A 17345-nucleotide genomic window follows, 5' to 3' on the forward strand; every position below is an offset into this window, starting at 1 on the left:
TCCCAAAGGACTAAATCTATTATTTTTCTGGTTGAATCTTCAATTTCACTTAGAAATACCTCAATATGTCAACCAAAATGGTCTAATTTTCAGACTTTTCTTTGCCTGCGAGGCCTTGTGACTGGAGCTGGGACAAATTCTCCTCCGTCAACTATTCAGACCATGACAAAGTATTGATTTTCTGCTCAGGTGATTTTAATTAGGCATTTTTAATTAGTTTGCCTATTGTTTGTCCTTCATTCCAGAGTTCAGGCATCGGCCAGAACTGTATCATTCACACAGCCGGCCCACAGTCTTCTGACATGTTCTGTCTCTAGTTGATAAGAGCACAATCAATGTGTGTGACACTCCCTACAATTAGCTTCCCTAATTAACCGTTTGGCCAAGGAAATAGTCACTGCAGGGGGCTGATTTCCAAGCTTGAAGGAAACCAGAGGTGTTTTACGATTTACAATTCTAAACTGCCAAAAAAAACTGTTCATTTGCTATATATACGTGCCCTGAAATTAATGAATCTCTTTTTAAGTAGGCCATACAATTAAAAGCCATCAATCTGACTCTGAATGAATGGATTTAGTCTCTACTCTGTGTATTAATGCTTTTTAAACCCTCACAAAATGGCTGCTTTTCTTTTTTGGTTTTAAATGTGCCTTTAAGAATGACTTGAACTGATATGATGCTCAAATATCTGTGGGTTTTAGAAACACAATAGGTTTTCCAGCCTGTCTGCACCTGTTCCACACTATCAGAAGACAATGCGAGATGAGACTCATTGTGTTTATGCAGTAACGGCACCCTTGAGCCATCTCCTGTCTGAACACGCATGCCTCCATCACTATCAATAACAATAAATAACTCTTTCTGTGGAAACCCTTAAGGGATGGGTGAGATAAAGAGCCAAATTAACCGTTCTCAACTCATAGATACCGTTTAACCTGCATTTTACCAGAACTGGACGGCTACATTTACAAAACAATTAAAATCATTCTAATATGCTGGTTTGAACAAGAAACATTTGTTATTATCAATGTTAAAAATAGTTCTGCTGCTTAATATTTTGACAATATGTAATATAAATGAATAATGATAATAATGTGAATTAATGTATTACTGTGGTGAGTTGCCATTTGATGTCCAATATAAAAAAAAAATAGAAAAAATTGAGGGCCACTGATGTAATGTTGGCTATATGCTCATCCAGTTATGCACAAAATTCTTATCACATACGCATGCACACATATCATGGGCAGCTAGCCGTAAACAGGAGGTTAAATGTCTAAAATTCAAGAACTGATTGATAGCCTGTCTCCCCTATGACGTGAATGAAGGCAGAAGCATAAATAAGGGAGACGGCAGACGTGAAGAGGCAGGCTGTCTGCGCTCCAAGGCCTGCGAACACTTCACACGCTCTCACGCAAGAGAAATGAATCTCATTTTCTGAAAAGAGGCTGATATTAATACCAAGAAATACCACAGAAATGGGTTGTTTTAGCAGGGTGCTCCTTTGAACGCAGCAAGGCGTTTTTTGTCTCTCTTGAATTGAATTTGAAGGAAATTTGAGTATTTTTAGGTCAAATCATTTACGAGGGTTTTCTGGTTTTATTAATTCCAATGGTAGGGCCCTCTGGATTTTAATTACATGTTCTGTTATTTTTTAACAGATTTTTCTATATACTTAATGAGAATTCATTAGGTTACTTGCAATGCGCAATGTGTTTGTTGTCGCCATATGAGAACAAGGAAATGTGCAATTAAATTCAGAGCGTGCCTGTCGTGAATTTAGAAACATGGTAACATCTGAGAAACATCTTGATCTCTAAAGAAGGCCAATAATCAACATGTTTGAGGGTGAAGGGTGTGTAAATGAATTTAGACAAGGATTAAAATTGCCTTATTTTAGTCCCCAGAATGTCTTTTTTGTTTCTTCACCAGAGGCCCATAAGCTTGTAATGGTTGATTTCTGTAGCTTAGCGAAGTGTCGGTCTACTAACAAGGTTTAGCACACTTATTAAACCAGAAATATTCCCCTTACATGCTAGCAGGATGAAAACAAACAGAGCTCAAGAACCCCTGTCTAACATTTTGTCTAAATTGAGTTTTTCTTGAGCTCTTTTTATAGCCATTTCAGGCCAAAATGGTTTGCGGTCTCTGATCAGTTGTTAATAAAGTGGCATTCAAGCCCATACAGGAAGATATAGCACATGCATTGTAGCAACATTGTGCGCGATCTATCATAGACATCAATCTTTTGCTCTGGGCTTTTGTTTGGTTGTTTGTTTGATGAAAGCTTGAAAAAAGGAGAATCAACCGAGACTTGAAAATTGGCCAGTCTATCTACAGGGTCGTCTGACCTTGCTTTGTGATTTTTAGAGGCATCAATGTGCATTCAAGTGGAGTTAAATTTAGTCATACTTGAGGCTGCGAGTCAGAGAATAAACAGAGGCTCGGTCCTTTCGGCAGAAATACGGTGAATAGTTCACATTCTCTCAAAGAAATTATTTAAATAATACTGAGCTGTGCCAACAGAATCTAAAATACCTCTTTTATACTGAAACAAATGGCACAGATAAATATTGATCGCTTTGTAGTCTTGGACAGAGTTTAGGTAAACATGTTTGATAAGCAGTTCTTGATTTCTCCATGGTCACCTGTTTAGTCAATAAATAGTGGTCCTTCAAAGTTTAAAGGGGTGGTAAAATGCCCTTTTCACAAGATGTAAAATAAATCTCTGATGTCCCCAGATTGTGTGTGTGAAGTTTTAGCTCAAAATACCTCACAGATATTTTTATATAGCATGTTAAATCAGTCAATTTTTGATGGTTACCAAAAACGCACTGTTTTGTATCTGGTACTTTAAATGCAAATTAGCTGCTGCTCCCCACACAGCGGGTGGGGTTTCAAGAGCTTGTGTGTGTGTTATTTTTTTTACAGTCTATGGTGTTAGCAGCTCCGATTACCTCAAGCAGACACACACTAAAATGACAGAAACTGTTCTGCCTTTTATGTTAAAACAGAGTTAGACAAAGATGGAGAGACTCAAGAAGTGACAACATGTATAATGCAACAGGACGTCACTGAATGGGTAGTTGATGAATGTATGTTGCTGATGTGGAGTTAACTATCTTCAATTAGGATATTCTGTCATGATAATCTATAAATCGCTCGCATAGGAACTGTTGTGAGATGCACACAGACACACAGATTGACTTTCTATTGCATGTGAAAAGACGGATGCTAAAGTTTGAGCTGACTCACAAATGTACTCTTATACAACAACTTTTCCTCTTCTCAACATAGACTGCGTGTTCCCGGGGGCGGGGTTTATGTAAATGTTTGGGTTGGTGATGTCACTAACCCGGGAGGAATGTCGTGTAGTCCCTACCAGCCTTTTGTTGTAGTCCTTTTCTTTAAAAGCAAATATCTTCCTTTGCTTTGAACTTTGAGCGTTGTAACTTTGCCGATGTTGTTTATGCTCAAACAGCAACATTACACACTAACTAAAGTTAGAAAAGTGAAATCATACTCAACCACCCCTTTAAACGACCCTTACTAGTCTTAAAGTATTTATATTGTAAATGTATTTAATGTGGTTTATGCCTATGTGGTGTTTTTAAAATGCTTTAGGACAAACCATGTGCAAATTCAATAGTCAACACCATTGCTGAGTATTTTCTCCTTAAAACGGCAGTGAACCAAAGAATCTCAAAAACACAGTATAAAATCACTGGTGTTTCTGACATCACAAACTACCTTGTAACCAATCACGTCAACGTGTGATCGTCAACGAGTGGATCTCTGAGCTGGTGTGAGTGAGTGAGGGTGTAGAGTTACATTCAAGCTATGTTAAGGCAAAAATAAATTTATTTTCAAGGAAAAAACATGTCATTTTGATGATCAACGATGAGTTTTAAGGGATAAAAAAAAATGTGACTACGTACAAGAGGACTTTAAATCTAAGAGCACCTTTCAGTCCCTAGTGAGTCTGTTGTTGTTGAAGAACAGAACAACACCATGCAAACAAGCTAGTCTGCTGCAGCGAGAAAAAGTGCAATGTTTCATCACTGCCATGCCATGTCACTGTACAATGACGCCCAACGAGAACTGACTACTGACAGTGTAGCCAGACAATAGGGGGGCGGGCGCCTGTGGAGGATGCATCCAGCGTGCCAGAATTTGCCCCTCTTCTCGCCCCGCTGCATCCTCTCATCTCTGCGACGGATGCTTTTCATGGTGGAACAGAGTGACTTCAGAGCAGCCAGTCATTTATAATGCCCACATTGCATGACTGGGGGCCTCAGAGGCCGAGGATGTGGGCAGAACTGTACGGGTGCGTGCTCAGTGCCTGACCCCTATTTTCACAGAGCCATGCAGAGATAGACTACTTAGCACTGCCTGCTGGGCTGCGTCTGCTTCGTTTTCAGTTCAAACAAATGCTATTTATTTATTTATTTTAAACTCTAGGCAGCTCTGGGGCATCTGTCTGTAGTTTGTACATATGATTTGCGTTCTACTAATTTCAAGACAATACAAATATTGATCACAAAGAAACGTTGTATAGTACAATATAGTACATTTGTTTGAATTTTATTTTAAAAAGGCATTTTATATTGTTTAGAATGGATCACTGATTATTGCTGCTGTGCTGCCACCTATTGGTCATATATGGTAACTAGAAATATTTTAGTGCAGGATTGGTGTTGTCATCCTCAATACGTTTGATTCTCTTTTTCAGGAGACCGCAGATTACACTAATGTCCAGGAGCTGAAGTATTTAGAATTGGTCATATGTGAGTCGCTCAGACTCTACCCACCTGCATTCAGGTACAGCTACTATTCTATAACCGGTTGAAAACACATTGGTTCTGGGCACCAGCGTGCACTTTTCCCCCCAGAGTAAATCTTAAATATCATGTTGTTTTTGTGTATTTCATCACAGGTTTGCACGAGATGTTGAGCAAGACTGTGTCGTGAATGGCCAGCTTCTGCCTAAAGGGGCATCTCTGGAAATCCCTACAGGTTTCCTTCACTATGACCCAGAGCACTGGACCGAACCTACGAAATTCATCCCGGAGAGGTGAACTGTCTTTCAGCCAGTCCTTTCTAAGCAGAACAGCTTCTGTAACAATTTATATCTATTTATATCTATGATGCTTTTATGGCGGTCAGCATTGCACAGCAACAGTTTTCCATGAGCTAGTCAAATTGAGTGATGCGAATGTGATGCTGCTTTTCCCCCCAAAAAATGTCCTTTGCTTTTTCGTGTACAGATGACAACATTGTCAAAAAGATCCCTGTTCACATAGATCAGCGAAAACGACTAAAAACACTGTTTTATTCATGCCAGGCCAGTAGTTGGCGATGTCACTTTGTTAAGAAACAATACGCAGCTATAGACTGAACAACACGTAATACACACGCATGCTCGTGACATCACCATTACACAAATTCGTGTTTTTGTAGATACTTATCGTTTTCAAAAACCATGCACTTTGAAACCCGGTTTCAAAAGTGTGCGTTTTCGGGCCCCAAAAATGCTGTTGCGGTGTAAATTAACTTCCAAAGCGCATACAAAAATAACAGTTTTTAGTTGAAAACAGTGTTGTGTAAACGGGGCCTATGTTTAGCATAGTTACATATACATTACCGTTCAAAAGTTTGGGGTTACTACGATTTTTTTAAAGAGATTAAAGGATAATTCCGGTATTTAACACCTTGAGTCTATATTGTAGTTTGTTTTGGATGAAGAGTGGTGGACAACATTTTTTTGACAATGGTACCTCTCTCGAGTTTTTGTCTATAATATAATTGGCCATGGACCCATTTAACATTGGAGTCAATGGGCATGTCCGAAAATGTCATTAAAACAGCCAATAATGTTCGTTTACAAAACTGTGCAACTCACCGAGTGATTAGTGATGTTAGTTGATGTTCCAGAAACAAAAAGTGTTGCGAAATACAGTGTCTGTCGTGTTTTATTCGTCATTTTGTAAAATCCCATTGAATTCTGTTGAAGGACTGAGTGCTCGTTAATATAAATGCGCTACCGGAAACGGAAAGGGGGCTGTTTACATTTGGTCAATGTAGTCTTTTTGCTCGCTTCCGTTTCTCATAAGGCTAGCGAGCAGAGCAACTGTGCTCCGGGAGAGTAAGCGAAATAAACAAACAAAACCTTCATTAATTGTTACTTGTAATATGAAGTTGAACTCGACTGTGACCGTGAGTGTCCCGCGAGACATAAACATCGGTTATCGCCATCAAGCGGTCGGGAGTGTGCTAACGCTTCAGATTCAAATATTGAGTGGAAGTTACACAGTTGTGAAGTGTCTGAAAAAATAGTTCCACTATAGCAAAATAAACGGATTGGAATCATATATTGCGACGATATATTGTTTATAATCATCAACGAACACCACTAACCACTCGGTGAGTTTAACAGTTTTGTAAACGAACATTATTGGCTGTTTTAATGACATTTTCGGACATGCCCGTTGACTTCAATGTTAAATGGGTCCATGGCCAATTCTATTATAGTCAAAAACTCGAGAGAGGAACCATTGTCAAAAAAATGTTGTCCACCACTCTTGTTCATCCAAAACAAACTACAATATAGACTCAAGGTGTTAAATACCGGAATTATCCTTTAATACTTTTATTCAGCAAGAACACATTACATTGTTCAGAAGTGACAGTAACGACGTTTATAATGTTACAAAATAATTTCTATTTCCAATACATGCTGTTCTTTTGCATCTTTCTATTCATCAAAGAATCTTGAAAAAAAATGTATCATGGTTTCCACAAAAATATTAAGCAGCACAACTGTTTTCAACATTGATAATAAGAAGATATGGTATTTTTGAGCACCCAATCAGCATTAGAATGATTTCTGAGGGACCATGTGACACTGAAGACAGGAGTAATGCTGCTGAAAATTCAGCTTTAACATCACTGGAATAAATTATATTTTAAAATATATTAAATATTTAAATTGTAATAATATTTTACTGTATTTTTGATCAAATAAATGCATTCATGATGAGCATAGGAGACTTTTAGACGAATTCAAAACTTTTGTACGGTATCTTACAGAATATCTTGTAGTTATTTCAAATCCTCTCTGTGGATATTCTATGGATATTTTAACAGAATTTGTACACAGCTTTTTCTCCATTTTGTTTGCCTGCCTCCCATGTGATGTGCTCACAATGAGCTCTGTATTTGTCTCAGGTTTACTCCAGAAGCCAAGGCCAGCCGGCACCCATTTGTGTATCTGCCATTTGGAGCGGGGCCACGCAGCTGTGTGGGCATGAGATTGGCCCAGCTGGAGATTAAAGTGGCTCTGGTTCACATATTTAGGAGGTTTAACGTTGTGGCCTGCGAGGACACTGAGGTTCGTCATTGTTTGACTGGAAAAGTGCAGCTCTAGCATGCATGTAGATTCTGTTTTCCAATATCTTCTCTTTCATGTCACACAGGTTCCTCTGGAATTAAAGTCGAACACCACCCTCGGACCCAAAAATGGTATTTTTGTCAAAATCACCAAGAGGGAGAATTTTGAGGATGAGTCCTGATACGGTTTCAGTTCTCAGCTGCACAGTCTGATTCTAATCAAATTATTTACAATCATCATATTACTTATTCTGGAGTCATATGACAAACATATCATTCTGTACTAATTATTGTATTAAAACTGATTTTAACACATACAGTGTCACATACTGTATGGTACATTTGATAAGAGGAACTGGGATGAGAAGTATTGCCTTGTTGCCCACAAGGCATTTGATTTTGTGTTGATTACACTGTTATTTTATGTATTTTATATTATGTAAATATACAGTGCAGTATCATAATAAAGAGATTATTAAGGTTCAGCGTGTGCAGCTTGCTGTATTGTGTGGCATTATCTTAACTCATTTAGCCTAGTTGAATGTGAATGTTTACTCAGGGTATGAACTGTAAACTTTGACGACATATTCAAATGATTTGAAACTGAAATTATTAATGATGACTAAATAAATGGTTTATCACTCAGTATACATGTATTTATCCTCATTATTTGATATCAAGCATCTCTTAGACCCATACATGAAAGGAGTCAAGTGTGTGACTATTATGAGCTTTAAACCACATAACTTTTAGATCAGGGATGTTCAACTTCGGTCCTGGAGGGCCACTGTCCTACAGAGTTTAGCTTCAACCCTGACAAAAGCTCTTTTCTAGTAATCCTGAAAACATTGATTAGCTTGTTCAGGTGTGTTTAATTAGGGTTGGAGCTAAAATCTGCAGGACAGTGGCCCTCCAGGACTGAAGTTGAACATCCCTGTTTTAGATAAAACTCTGTGAGAGTTTGTTTTGTATATAAAACCAACTTACTGTAAACGTGGACGGTTCTTGGCCTGAAAAAGCCGCTGAGGGGACCAGAGTCTTCGATTAGTAGTCTCAAAACCCGATTTCCAAGACTTCACTTCTCAGTCTTGCCACCAGGGGTCGCAGTGACTCCTCAATAATATCTGACCTGCTCCCCGTCTTCTCATGATTTCCTGGTAAATGTCCTTCTCCCCCTTGCCTGTTTTTCCACTGCATTATTGAGCAATCACATAGTTAATCTTGCTCCTTTATTAGTGATTTTGCATTTCTTGATTTGTGATCTACAAATTAAAGTTGCGATTTTGTTTTGGATATTAGATGCGGCAAATCTATCATAATTATTTGTCAAACTGTATTGTTTACAGCATTTTCCCAGAGGTCCAAGAATGTGATGAGTGGAAACGTCAAAATCAAATACTAACAGAGACTGATGTAGAGATACAGGTCCTTCTCAAAAAATTAGTATAATGTGATAAAGTTCATTATTTTCTGTAATGTAGGCTACTGATAAATATTAGACTTTCATATATTTTAGATTCATTACACACAACTGAAGTAGTTCAAGCCTTTTATTGTTTTAATATTGATGATTTTGGCAAAAAAGTAAAGAAAAACCAAAAAAAATGCATATTTCATCCGACCAATAAAAGAAAAGTGTTTTTCATACAAAAAAAGTCAACCTTCAAATAATTATGTTCAGTTATGCACTCAATACTTGGTCGGGAATCCTTTTGCAGAAATGACTGCTTCAATGCGGCGTGGCATGGAGGCAATCACCCTGTGGCACTGCTGAGGTGTTATGGAGGCCCAGGAAGCTTCGATAGCGGCCTTAAAGGATAACTCCGGTATTTAACACCTTGAGTCTATATTGTAGTTTGTTTTGGATGAACAAGAGTGGTGGACAACATTTTTTTGACAATGGTTCCTCTCTCGAGTTTTTGATTATAATAGAATTGGCCATGGACCCATTTAACATTGGAGTCAATGGGCATGTCCGAAATATGCAATATGCTATATCACAATATGCTAATTTTTTTAGAAGGACCTGTAGTTCATCAAAAAATTACATTTTGTCATTATGTACTTAACCTAAACAGGAAAGGTGAACGTTTTAATTCACCATAAAAGTGGTGCACTATATTTCAAGTCATCTGAAGCCAATCGATAACTTGTGTGACAGTCAGACCGATATTTAAGTTCTAGACATCCACCCTACCTTTTCACATTCATGAGAAGAAGCAAATTTTGTTTTGTTGGTTAATTATTTTAGTCATATCTTTTCAATGAATCAACTAATTAAAATAAAGTTAAATTTGCCGACTCAACGGTCCAATCATACCTGTTGTTTCTAGTGACAGAATTTTCCTTTTTCTGGTAAACATTTTTTATTTGGGCTGATTTTTATATACTTTTTTTTAAATAACTGTAATAATAATGAAAATAATAGTACAAAGTATTGGTCTGTAACAGTATCAGTACTTTAATTCCATCCACCTCATTGAACATAAAATAAAAAAACCTTAAATGCTCCAGTAATTCAAGGGCTTGAGTTAATGCTCAGTGTTCATACAATTCTCAACTTCATCATTTACATTTCATATTCTGCATTAAAATCTAGTGCAATAAAACTGAATTATTGATTTTAGTGATTATACTATATATGCCTATACTATATACCTTTGATTATACAACTGATATAGTATTAAAACCTTTTTTTCTCAGTGCCAAATACAATGGAAATACAATGATTGCACCTAATACATAAAGACGTTACATAAAATATTTTATTCCTGTTATATCTGACACAGATGATTGTTTAGTAAACCTAATTATGATTAAACAATTGCCTAATATGTAATACCCCACAAACATTTTCTTGAAAGAAAATACTTTAAAATGCTAAAGAGTTGTAGATTTTGGTTATGTTCAGTGATGTTAACATAAATCGTTTGTGTAACAGGACTTTCAGAACTATTTCAAGAAATAAGTATAAGCAAACCTGCTTTACATTACTAAAATATTTCAACGTATCAAATCAAACATATTTAAAAATAGTTTGATACTGCACAAATTACGAGTATTCAATGATGTACTCAGGATAGATCTGGAATTTCTCAAACACAACAAAAATGGCTGGGTTAGCCTCATTGTCAACACAGCTGTTGTAAAAGCTTTGACTGTTGGGTTTCTGTGGAGGACGGAGAAAACCACTGTTCCCCTTTGTGAAGTCTCCGACCAGCACCAGTGCCACAAACATCTTCTTGGTCTTGCCGTTCCTGGATTTGGCATATCTGTCAGAGTATAAAGCATCTCTGGCAAAATAGCTGCCTGTTAATCATTAAAAAAATCAATTCAGACACATAGTATTTAATAACAACTTTCATTGTATATAATATGATGAAGAGCTGCAAAGATGAAGCAAATGCATAAATACCTTTCCCATAACTTGTCCCATGACTGCCACAGATCCTCCAGTCAAAGTTCTGCTCACAGATGGCATCTATGAAAGACTCATCCGTACCATGGAAAAGGTAACGCTGGTTCACAGCATTCCCTCCATTCTTCAAATTCATTTGTTCTTTTTGCCTAGAAAAAAAACATGGTATAATGGGTCAATTATATCAATAAACCGCATATAACCATATTCAAAATACTATTATTACCCACTTAGAATGTAAATAGTGTATTTGGATACTTAAACACTTATTAATATTAAAGTTGTCATGAAACGGAAGTAGCGGTAGGGGAAATTACTTCATGCATTGACTAAAATGGCTTGAAAGTGAAGCTCTAGCATCATTTGCTTGCAGATCCAAAAGATCTGACTGTCCAAAATTAGTTTTTACAAATAAAGTATAGCTGAAGTATAATGTGTAATGACCTTGTGCAAATGAACTTTCTTCTAGTAGTCATGTTGTTGTTGTTCATCAAGTGAAATATTATATAGAAATATATGAAGAAACGTACCACTGAAAGACCTTCCAGAGAGACGGATTCTGCACTCTTTCAATGCAGTGAATGATGCTTTTGGGCATTGTTCTGCTAAACATTGCACCCACCCGTTGGTACTCCTTGGAAGAGCTTTGCAGAGGAATAATCTGAGGAAACATTAACATGATTGTTGGTAACTGATGCTTTTCGACTAACATAAAAACTATGCGATGTTCCACATACTGTATATGCAAGTCGCTTTGGATAAAATGCTTAATAAGAGTAGAAACGCTAATCTTCATCTACAGTATAACCCCAAGTACAGTACATCATTGATTCCCATAGCGTTTAATAACTGCTTGACCTCTCTGTACTCAATGAGATTGGACTATGTACCTTGTAAGTGAAGCTAGGAAGAGCTCCTTTGTCCCAGTAAGGAGGAACCTCCACAGAAGAAGATGCTGAGCTGTCTGGAGACTCACTGCTAATTAAAACATAACACACTAAAGTCCACTGAACAACAAATAAATCATGTTCAATGTGTGTGCATGTAATGGTAGAGTGGTAGAGTATATCATACCCCTTGATCTTGCTCTTGACATCTTCGGCAGAAACAAAACGTGGTCTCCTTCTGACGTCCCTTACAGTTTTGTACTTCAGATTTTGCTGGCACATCTCTGAAAATGATTTGCCAAAACATCATGTCAACTCTATTTTAGTATTATTTATGGTAACAGTTTAGTTTAGGGTCCAATTCTCACTATTAATTACTAGGATATTGTTGGTTTATTAGTACTTATAAAGCACATATTAATGACTTATTCTGCATGACAATATTCTACATTCCTAATCCTACCCAATAACGTAACAACTACTAGTAATACTTTATTTTACAGTGTCCTTGTTACATATGTTACATGTACTTACTACCATAGTAATAACAGATAATTAATTATGCATAATTACATGCAACTAACCCTGAACCAAATCCTAATCCTACCCTAACCCTACAGTAAGTACATGTAGTTGCTTAATATTATTCAGTAATTAAATATATAATTACACTGTAACAATGACACCTTGAAAATAAAGTGTAACCCAACTACCTTACTAACTATTAAAAAGCAGTAATTAGGAGTTTGAGGTAAGTCGTAGTTAATAGTTAGAAGTGTGACCTTATTTATATATTATTATAGTATTGTTTTGTATTAGCTTTATTTTTATGTTCAATTTTGTTATAATTTAGGTTAGTAATTGTATGTGCTTTTGTCATTGTTATTAGGTTTTTTTTTTTCAGTTACTTGCCAAAGCAACATTTCTAATGCTCATTTAAGTTTTTCATCTAATCTATTATAGCTTTATTTTCATAAAGAAATGATTTAGTTTTAGTTAACAGTAACAACACAAGTACCTTTTAATTTGAGGATGTATTGATGGTTCTCTGAAGTGAAGGAGATTTCCTTTTCACTGTCAGCCAGGTAATGTTTCTCGAGGTCTTCTGAGGTGACTGACGCCATGAGTTTAGAATCCTCCTGTAAGATTCACACAATTACTGCTGTGAAATGTAGTTAAAAGGCTAACAGGTTTTTTTTTTTGTATAATATATTGACACAACTAATATAACTGTAAATGTATAGTATTATTCTTCAAGAACAAGCTTTAGAATCGCTGTGGCGAGCAGACGTCCTCTCACGGCCCCCGACCTCGTCCTGCTCGCCGCAATCGTTTTTTTTAAGAGGTATTATGTTGCAAATGTGTCACTGACCCCTTTGCCATACTCAGTCCAACCTCCCTTGTCATTCCTCCAGCACCAGATCCATTCAGTGGTCAGAATGAAGTGGGGTGGTTTAGTAACAGAAGATGCTGTGGACAGCCGACGGACTTCTGACACTCCACAAGTCATTGACATAAAGTCCACTACCTGATGATCCCCCGAGCTGCTCTGGGTAATACTGCAATATGGAGAACACAACAAAGTGGGGGAAAAGGAAAAAGGGTGTTGTAAAAATTATGACAAACCTGGCCACTTCAGATGCACATGTGCGACATGTACAATCTTTAATTTGGCACTATTTTTCCAATCAATTTTCCATTTTTCACATCTATAACTTACAAAAAAATACATTTTATGTTACATGAAGCGAGTCTCCTCATAGGAGCAGACATATTAAGAACACATGACTAGCTGAATACTACTGATTTCATCCCAGAAACCTTCCCTCTTATTGGACACAAAACAGATTTATCACTCACAACTGACAAAGCATGTGTACAAGGGCATCGGTTACTTTGGCAAGTGACGAAACGCTCGATTTGCATTCATTAATGTTATTAGAAAAGCCATTAAAACACCACTGAGTATATACGTGTATTTTTTTATACCACAGGACATTAGCTGGACTGCAGTATGCCTTCTCAACCTCCTCTTCATTCAGTAAGTCACTCCACGTAGTTCCGTCCTTCTGCAATATCTGCCATTTATAGGGGAGATGGTGGTGAAAACGGGCACACTTGTCTAGAGGGAACACAAATGATGGGATGTCAAACACATTGCTTTGAGAGTAATACACACTTAATCAAATGGGTTATTTGTTTTAACGTAAAGAGTTTTTTTTGGTCCCATTTTTTATCCTTCTTGTTCCCCTACACCCCCACATAACAGAATTAAGCTGTTGTTCTACTCAAATAAGTGCTTGCAAATAATACCACCTATTTAGTGGCTTTTCACTTTTTTAAGTTACTATTATGCATATTTGATTTATAGGATAGAAACCTATAAAAGTATGTTGAAAAAATAAGCATTTTAATATTTAAAGTTTGAGAAACTCTTTGCTGCATCCATATATGCCTATTTGGATACTACTGTATATAGTATGAGAAAACTGTAGTATGCCCAAATACATACAGTATCATCCGGAAAAACATTAGGTGGAACGCACCCAGATGACCTACTACTTATACTGAGATTCTGGAGTGCGTGTTTGATGGACACTTTACCATACCATGAAACCATGGGAGAATAGTTATGAATGGCAGTGAAGCAATACAACTGACGATGGTACAGTAGGTCATGTGACCGTGATAACATGATGTATGTAGTACACATTTCATTCATACTACCCATAATCATACTATACAGAACTTTTACAGCCGCAAAGTAAGTTTCAAAGAAAATGTAGCATCTACTACCCACACAGCAACATAGTGTCGGCCCAGATCCAGCCCACATCTGGTACGCATAGAATCCACATGTACCAGATGTGGCCCGTATCTGGGCCGACACTATGTTATTGTCTGGGTAGACATGCGATTTCGGACACAGTTCTTGTTTGCGATTAGAATATTCAATTACATCACCTTTGAAACTACATCCGGTGCGTATGAAAAAGAGACAGATTTCATTGTGATCCGCTTCACTGACAGAGCTACTGGATTTGTGTCTGGTGCGTCCTTTCACTGCTGGTAGCGCTGCTGTCCAGATAGAGAACAGAATTTAATGAGACATGGAGGAGAAGAACCAAACAAATAGATCAGTAATCTACAGTTATTCTGTTCGGTGCAAAATAATGTGCGCTAATTTGAAAACAAACAGAATCAGCGGCTCTTTTTTTCCATTCACCTGTCTCAGTTTTCTTGAAAGCGGAAGAAGCAATCAGTAACTTGTTCTTGTAAAGCTTGCCGAGTCTGTGCATGTTTTCTGGACCGAGTCCTCGGACATTCAGAGTTTTGTGAGCATTTGCATCGAATCTGTGGGCCCTTTTGCAGCCTGCTCCAAACTTACAGTCATCCTGCAGGAAGTGCTGGCAGACGTGCAGGTTGGTACAGGATGTTTTATATTTACAACTGCCATATTCGCCAATCCCCTTGTTGTAGTGGGAGCACACCTAGACAAACCACAGAAGACGAGAGTCACTATGTGAAGATAAATATATGCTGTGTGTGTTCGGCCATCCTGGGTCAGAGTACACAGCTTCTGTAATCACTTGTTATGCAGAGTGAGACATGCAGGTGAAAAGTTAATGTTTATACAATCTAGATATTTTAAAGTCAGTTTCAAATAGCCTACCATCCAGAGTCTGACTTACAAAAGTCACCTGAATAAAGAATGAGATAACTAGCAAACCTGTTTAATAGATATTGACCTCAGGAAGTAATGAGGGGTCATTTTGAAGCAGAAGTTGAAACAACTGTCCACTTGTAAGGCCATTAAGATCGTTACTTTTCACGAGATCAGAATTATGTGCTGAAGTCAAGTCATGGGAATTTTTGCATTTCGCCCTAAGAAAGAAAAATAAGGCAAATTAAATATATTTATATACAGTGAAATTTAATTTTCTACCATAAACAGATAATCTATATACAACACGCAGAGTTGTTTTGTAATTTACAAACAAGCTGTAATTGTGTCTAAGCAGAAAATTGTGCAAATGTTATTTTATTGTGTAAATATTATTATGAACTGCATATTTAGTATGCATGCTACATTCCAACTATGGCTGGCACCTATTCCAACTTTACTAGTTCCTGGAGTAAATACTAGTAAGTTACCTACCTATTTATAAGACAAGAATGATACTGGAAAGTGGAAACAACATCTTACTAGAGCAACTGGTTTTTAACTTATGTAATGATGATGACTAATCAAATAGGTACTTTGTTCAATTAAAAAGAAAACTGGAATACATACGAAAATATGTAAAAGATAATGAATGAATGAACTTAGGAATAGTAACGTTAACTAGGCTAGTAAAACTGAAATAGTTACCAGCACAATTTAAATAAATACTAGATACAATGGTAGTTAGTTGTCACTGGAACTGTGCTAGTATCACACACTAATGAAAAAAATTTGGAAAAAAGATAGGCTACTAGATAACTACATGTACAAGTAAACATAAATAAACAGGGGCTAACATAAATACAGACGCTATTATTTTTTAATGAATAAACGTTAAAAAGGCGTATATTTCCTTGTCTCTACCTTAATGTTTATGACACAATATTCATTACAACCGACAGGCCTACGAAGGAACTCAAAGTTTACTTACCCAAATCTGCAATTTCCACATACAAAGTACCTGCAGAGGTGTAGGTCTTCACACCCGGCACATTTGTCATTTTTACACACTCGCAGTGAGGTTTTGGCTATGATCTGGCTGTCAGCAGCTGGTATGGAGCTTCTGGGATTCGAGCCTTCATCCTGAACTATAACAAACCTCTGGTGATCATCGAGCACCTGAGACAAAACCTGATCCGCCACCGTGATACTCTGCCGCAAATCCCTCTCGACTTTACCATACTCCGTACAGCCATCATGTTTGCAGAGAAAGTTGAATATGTGTCTTGAGACGATATACGACATTTCCGTTGATGCCGTCAACGACAGTAAATAGTTTTCACTGCTTCTAGGGTTTGGCCTGGGTTTGGTCGAAGGTTTGGGTTATTTAAACGGAAACGAAAGCGAAACTGATCAAAGCGTCTTTGGCACCCCCTGCTGCCTGCAATTTCCACATACAGATACATACAGATATGTAGATTGAAGTAGATGCTCAAGACACGTCGGCGCGCCCGCCATCTTGGAACGGTCCGCGTGTCGTCTCACACACACACACCAGGAAATTAGAGAGAGAGAAAAAATAGAAATAAAAATAAAACCCAGGGCTTTCAAAACATTAGATTTTTTCCCCCACAAGATTTACATATAATTTAAAGTTATTTTTAAAATGTGAAAAATGTGGTTTGCATTGAGCCCACTTCTTTTTAAGTATATGGTATTTTCCTAATAAAATAAATAACTATAATATGTTGTTCTTTACATTCCAAATTGTCATTCTGAGTATAAAAAAATCACATCAAATACATTTGCATGGAATGTATGAGCATAAATACATAGAGGCAGGAAGAATACTTTAAACCAGTATTGATTATTGAGTGTATTAAACCAGTATTATTATTGCAGAGATGAGGTTTGGGGCTGGGTGCAGAAGACAAAAGGTAGGTAAAATAAAAAGTGAAGCCCCAGAAACAGTCCCACGGACCCAGCC

At 37.2% G+C, this 17345-nt stretch overlaps 2 protein-coding genes across 11 annotated transcripts in view; one reads left to right on the top strand and one right to left on the bottom strand.

Moving 5' to 3' along the window:
- The window catches only part of tbxas1 (thromboxane A synthase 1 (platelet)), a 70302-nt gene extending 62265 nt beyond the window's left edge, over positions 1 to 8037 (top strand). For all 4 annotated transcript variants that reach the window (XM_079620049.1, XM_079620050.1, XM_079620051.1 and 1 more), the window contains 4 exons: positions 4733 to 4821; positions 4937 to 5074; positions 7228 to 7390; positions 7476 to 8037. In XM_079620049.1, the coding sequence (XP_079476175.1) occupies positions 4733 to 4821; positions 4937 to 5074; positions 7228 to 7390; positions 7476 to 7571 (486 nt within the window). In that variant the 3' untranslated portion in view covers positions 7572 to 8037. The remainder of the gene's footprint in view (positions 1 to 4732; positions 4822 to 4936; positions 5075 to 7227; positions 7391 to 7475) is intronic.
- Positions 8038 to 8928: 891 nt separating this feature from the next.
- Positions 8929 to 16917, bottom strand: parp12a (poly (ADP-ribose) polymerase family, member 12a). 7 transcript variants are annotated; one of them, XM_079620264.1, is made up of 12 exons: positions 16350 to 16917; positions 15444 to 15579; positions 14921 to 15185; positions 14659 to 14772; positions 13684 to 13816; positions 13067 to 13253; positions 12713 to 12833; positions 11882 to 11978; positions 11698 to 11785; positions 11338 to 11468; positions 10805 to 10956; positions 8929 to 10698 (listed from the first exon to the last, which is right to left on the bottom strand). In XM_079620264.1, the coding sequence occupies exons 1-12, from the start codon at positions 16661 to 16663 to the stop codon at positions 10442 to 10444; spliced, it is 1995 nt and encodes a 664-aa protein (XP_079476390.1). In that variant the 5' UTR covers positions 16664 to 16917; the 3' UTR covers positions 8929 to 10441. The 7 variants fall into 7 exon arrangements, with proteins under 7 accessions (XP_079476390.1, XP_079476393.1, XP_079476392.1 ...); XM_079620267.1 differs by having other exon boundaries at positions 15425 to 15579; positions 16350 to 16803; XM_079620266.1 differs by having other exon boundaries at positions 11698 to 11782; positions 16350 to 16798.
- Positions 16918 to 17345: the final 428 nt, after the last annotated feature.

The sequence above is a fragment of the Phoxinus phoxinus genome, assembly GCF_949152265.1.
Source record: "Phoxinus phoxinus genome assembly, chromosome: 8".
Taxonomy (NCBI): domain Eukaryota; kingdom Metazoa; phylum Chordata; class Actinopteri; order Cypriniformes; family Leuciscidae; genus Phoxinus; species Phoxinus phoxinus.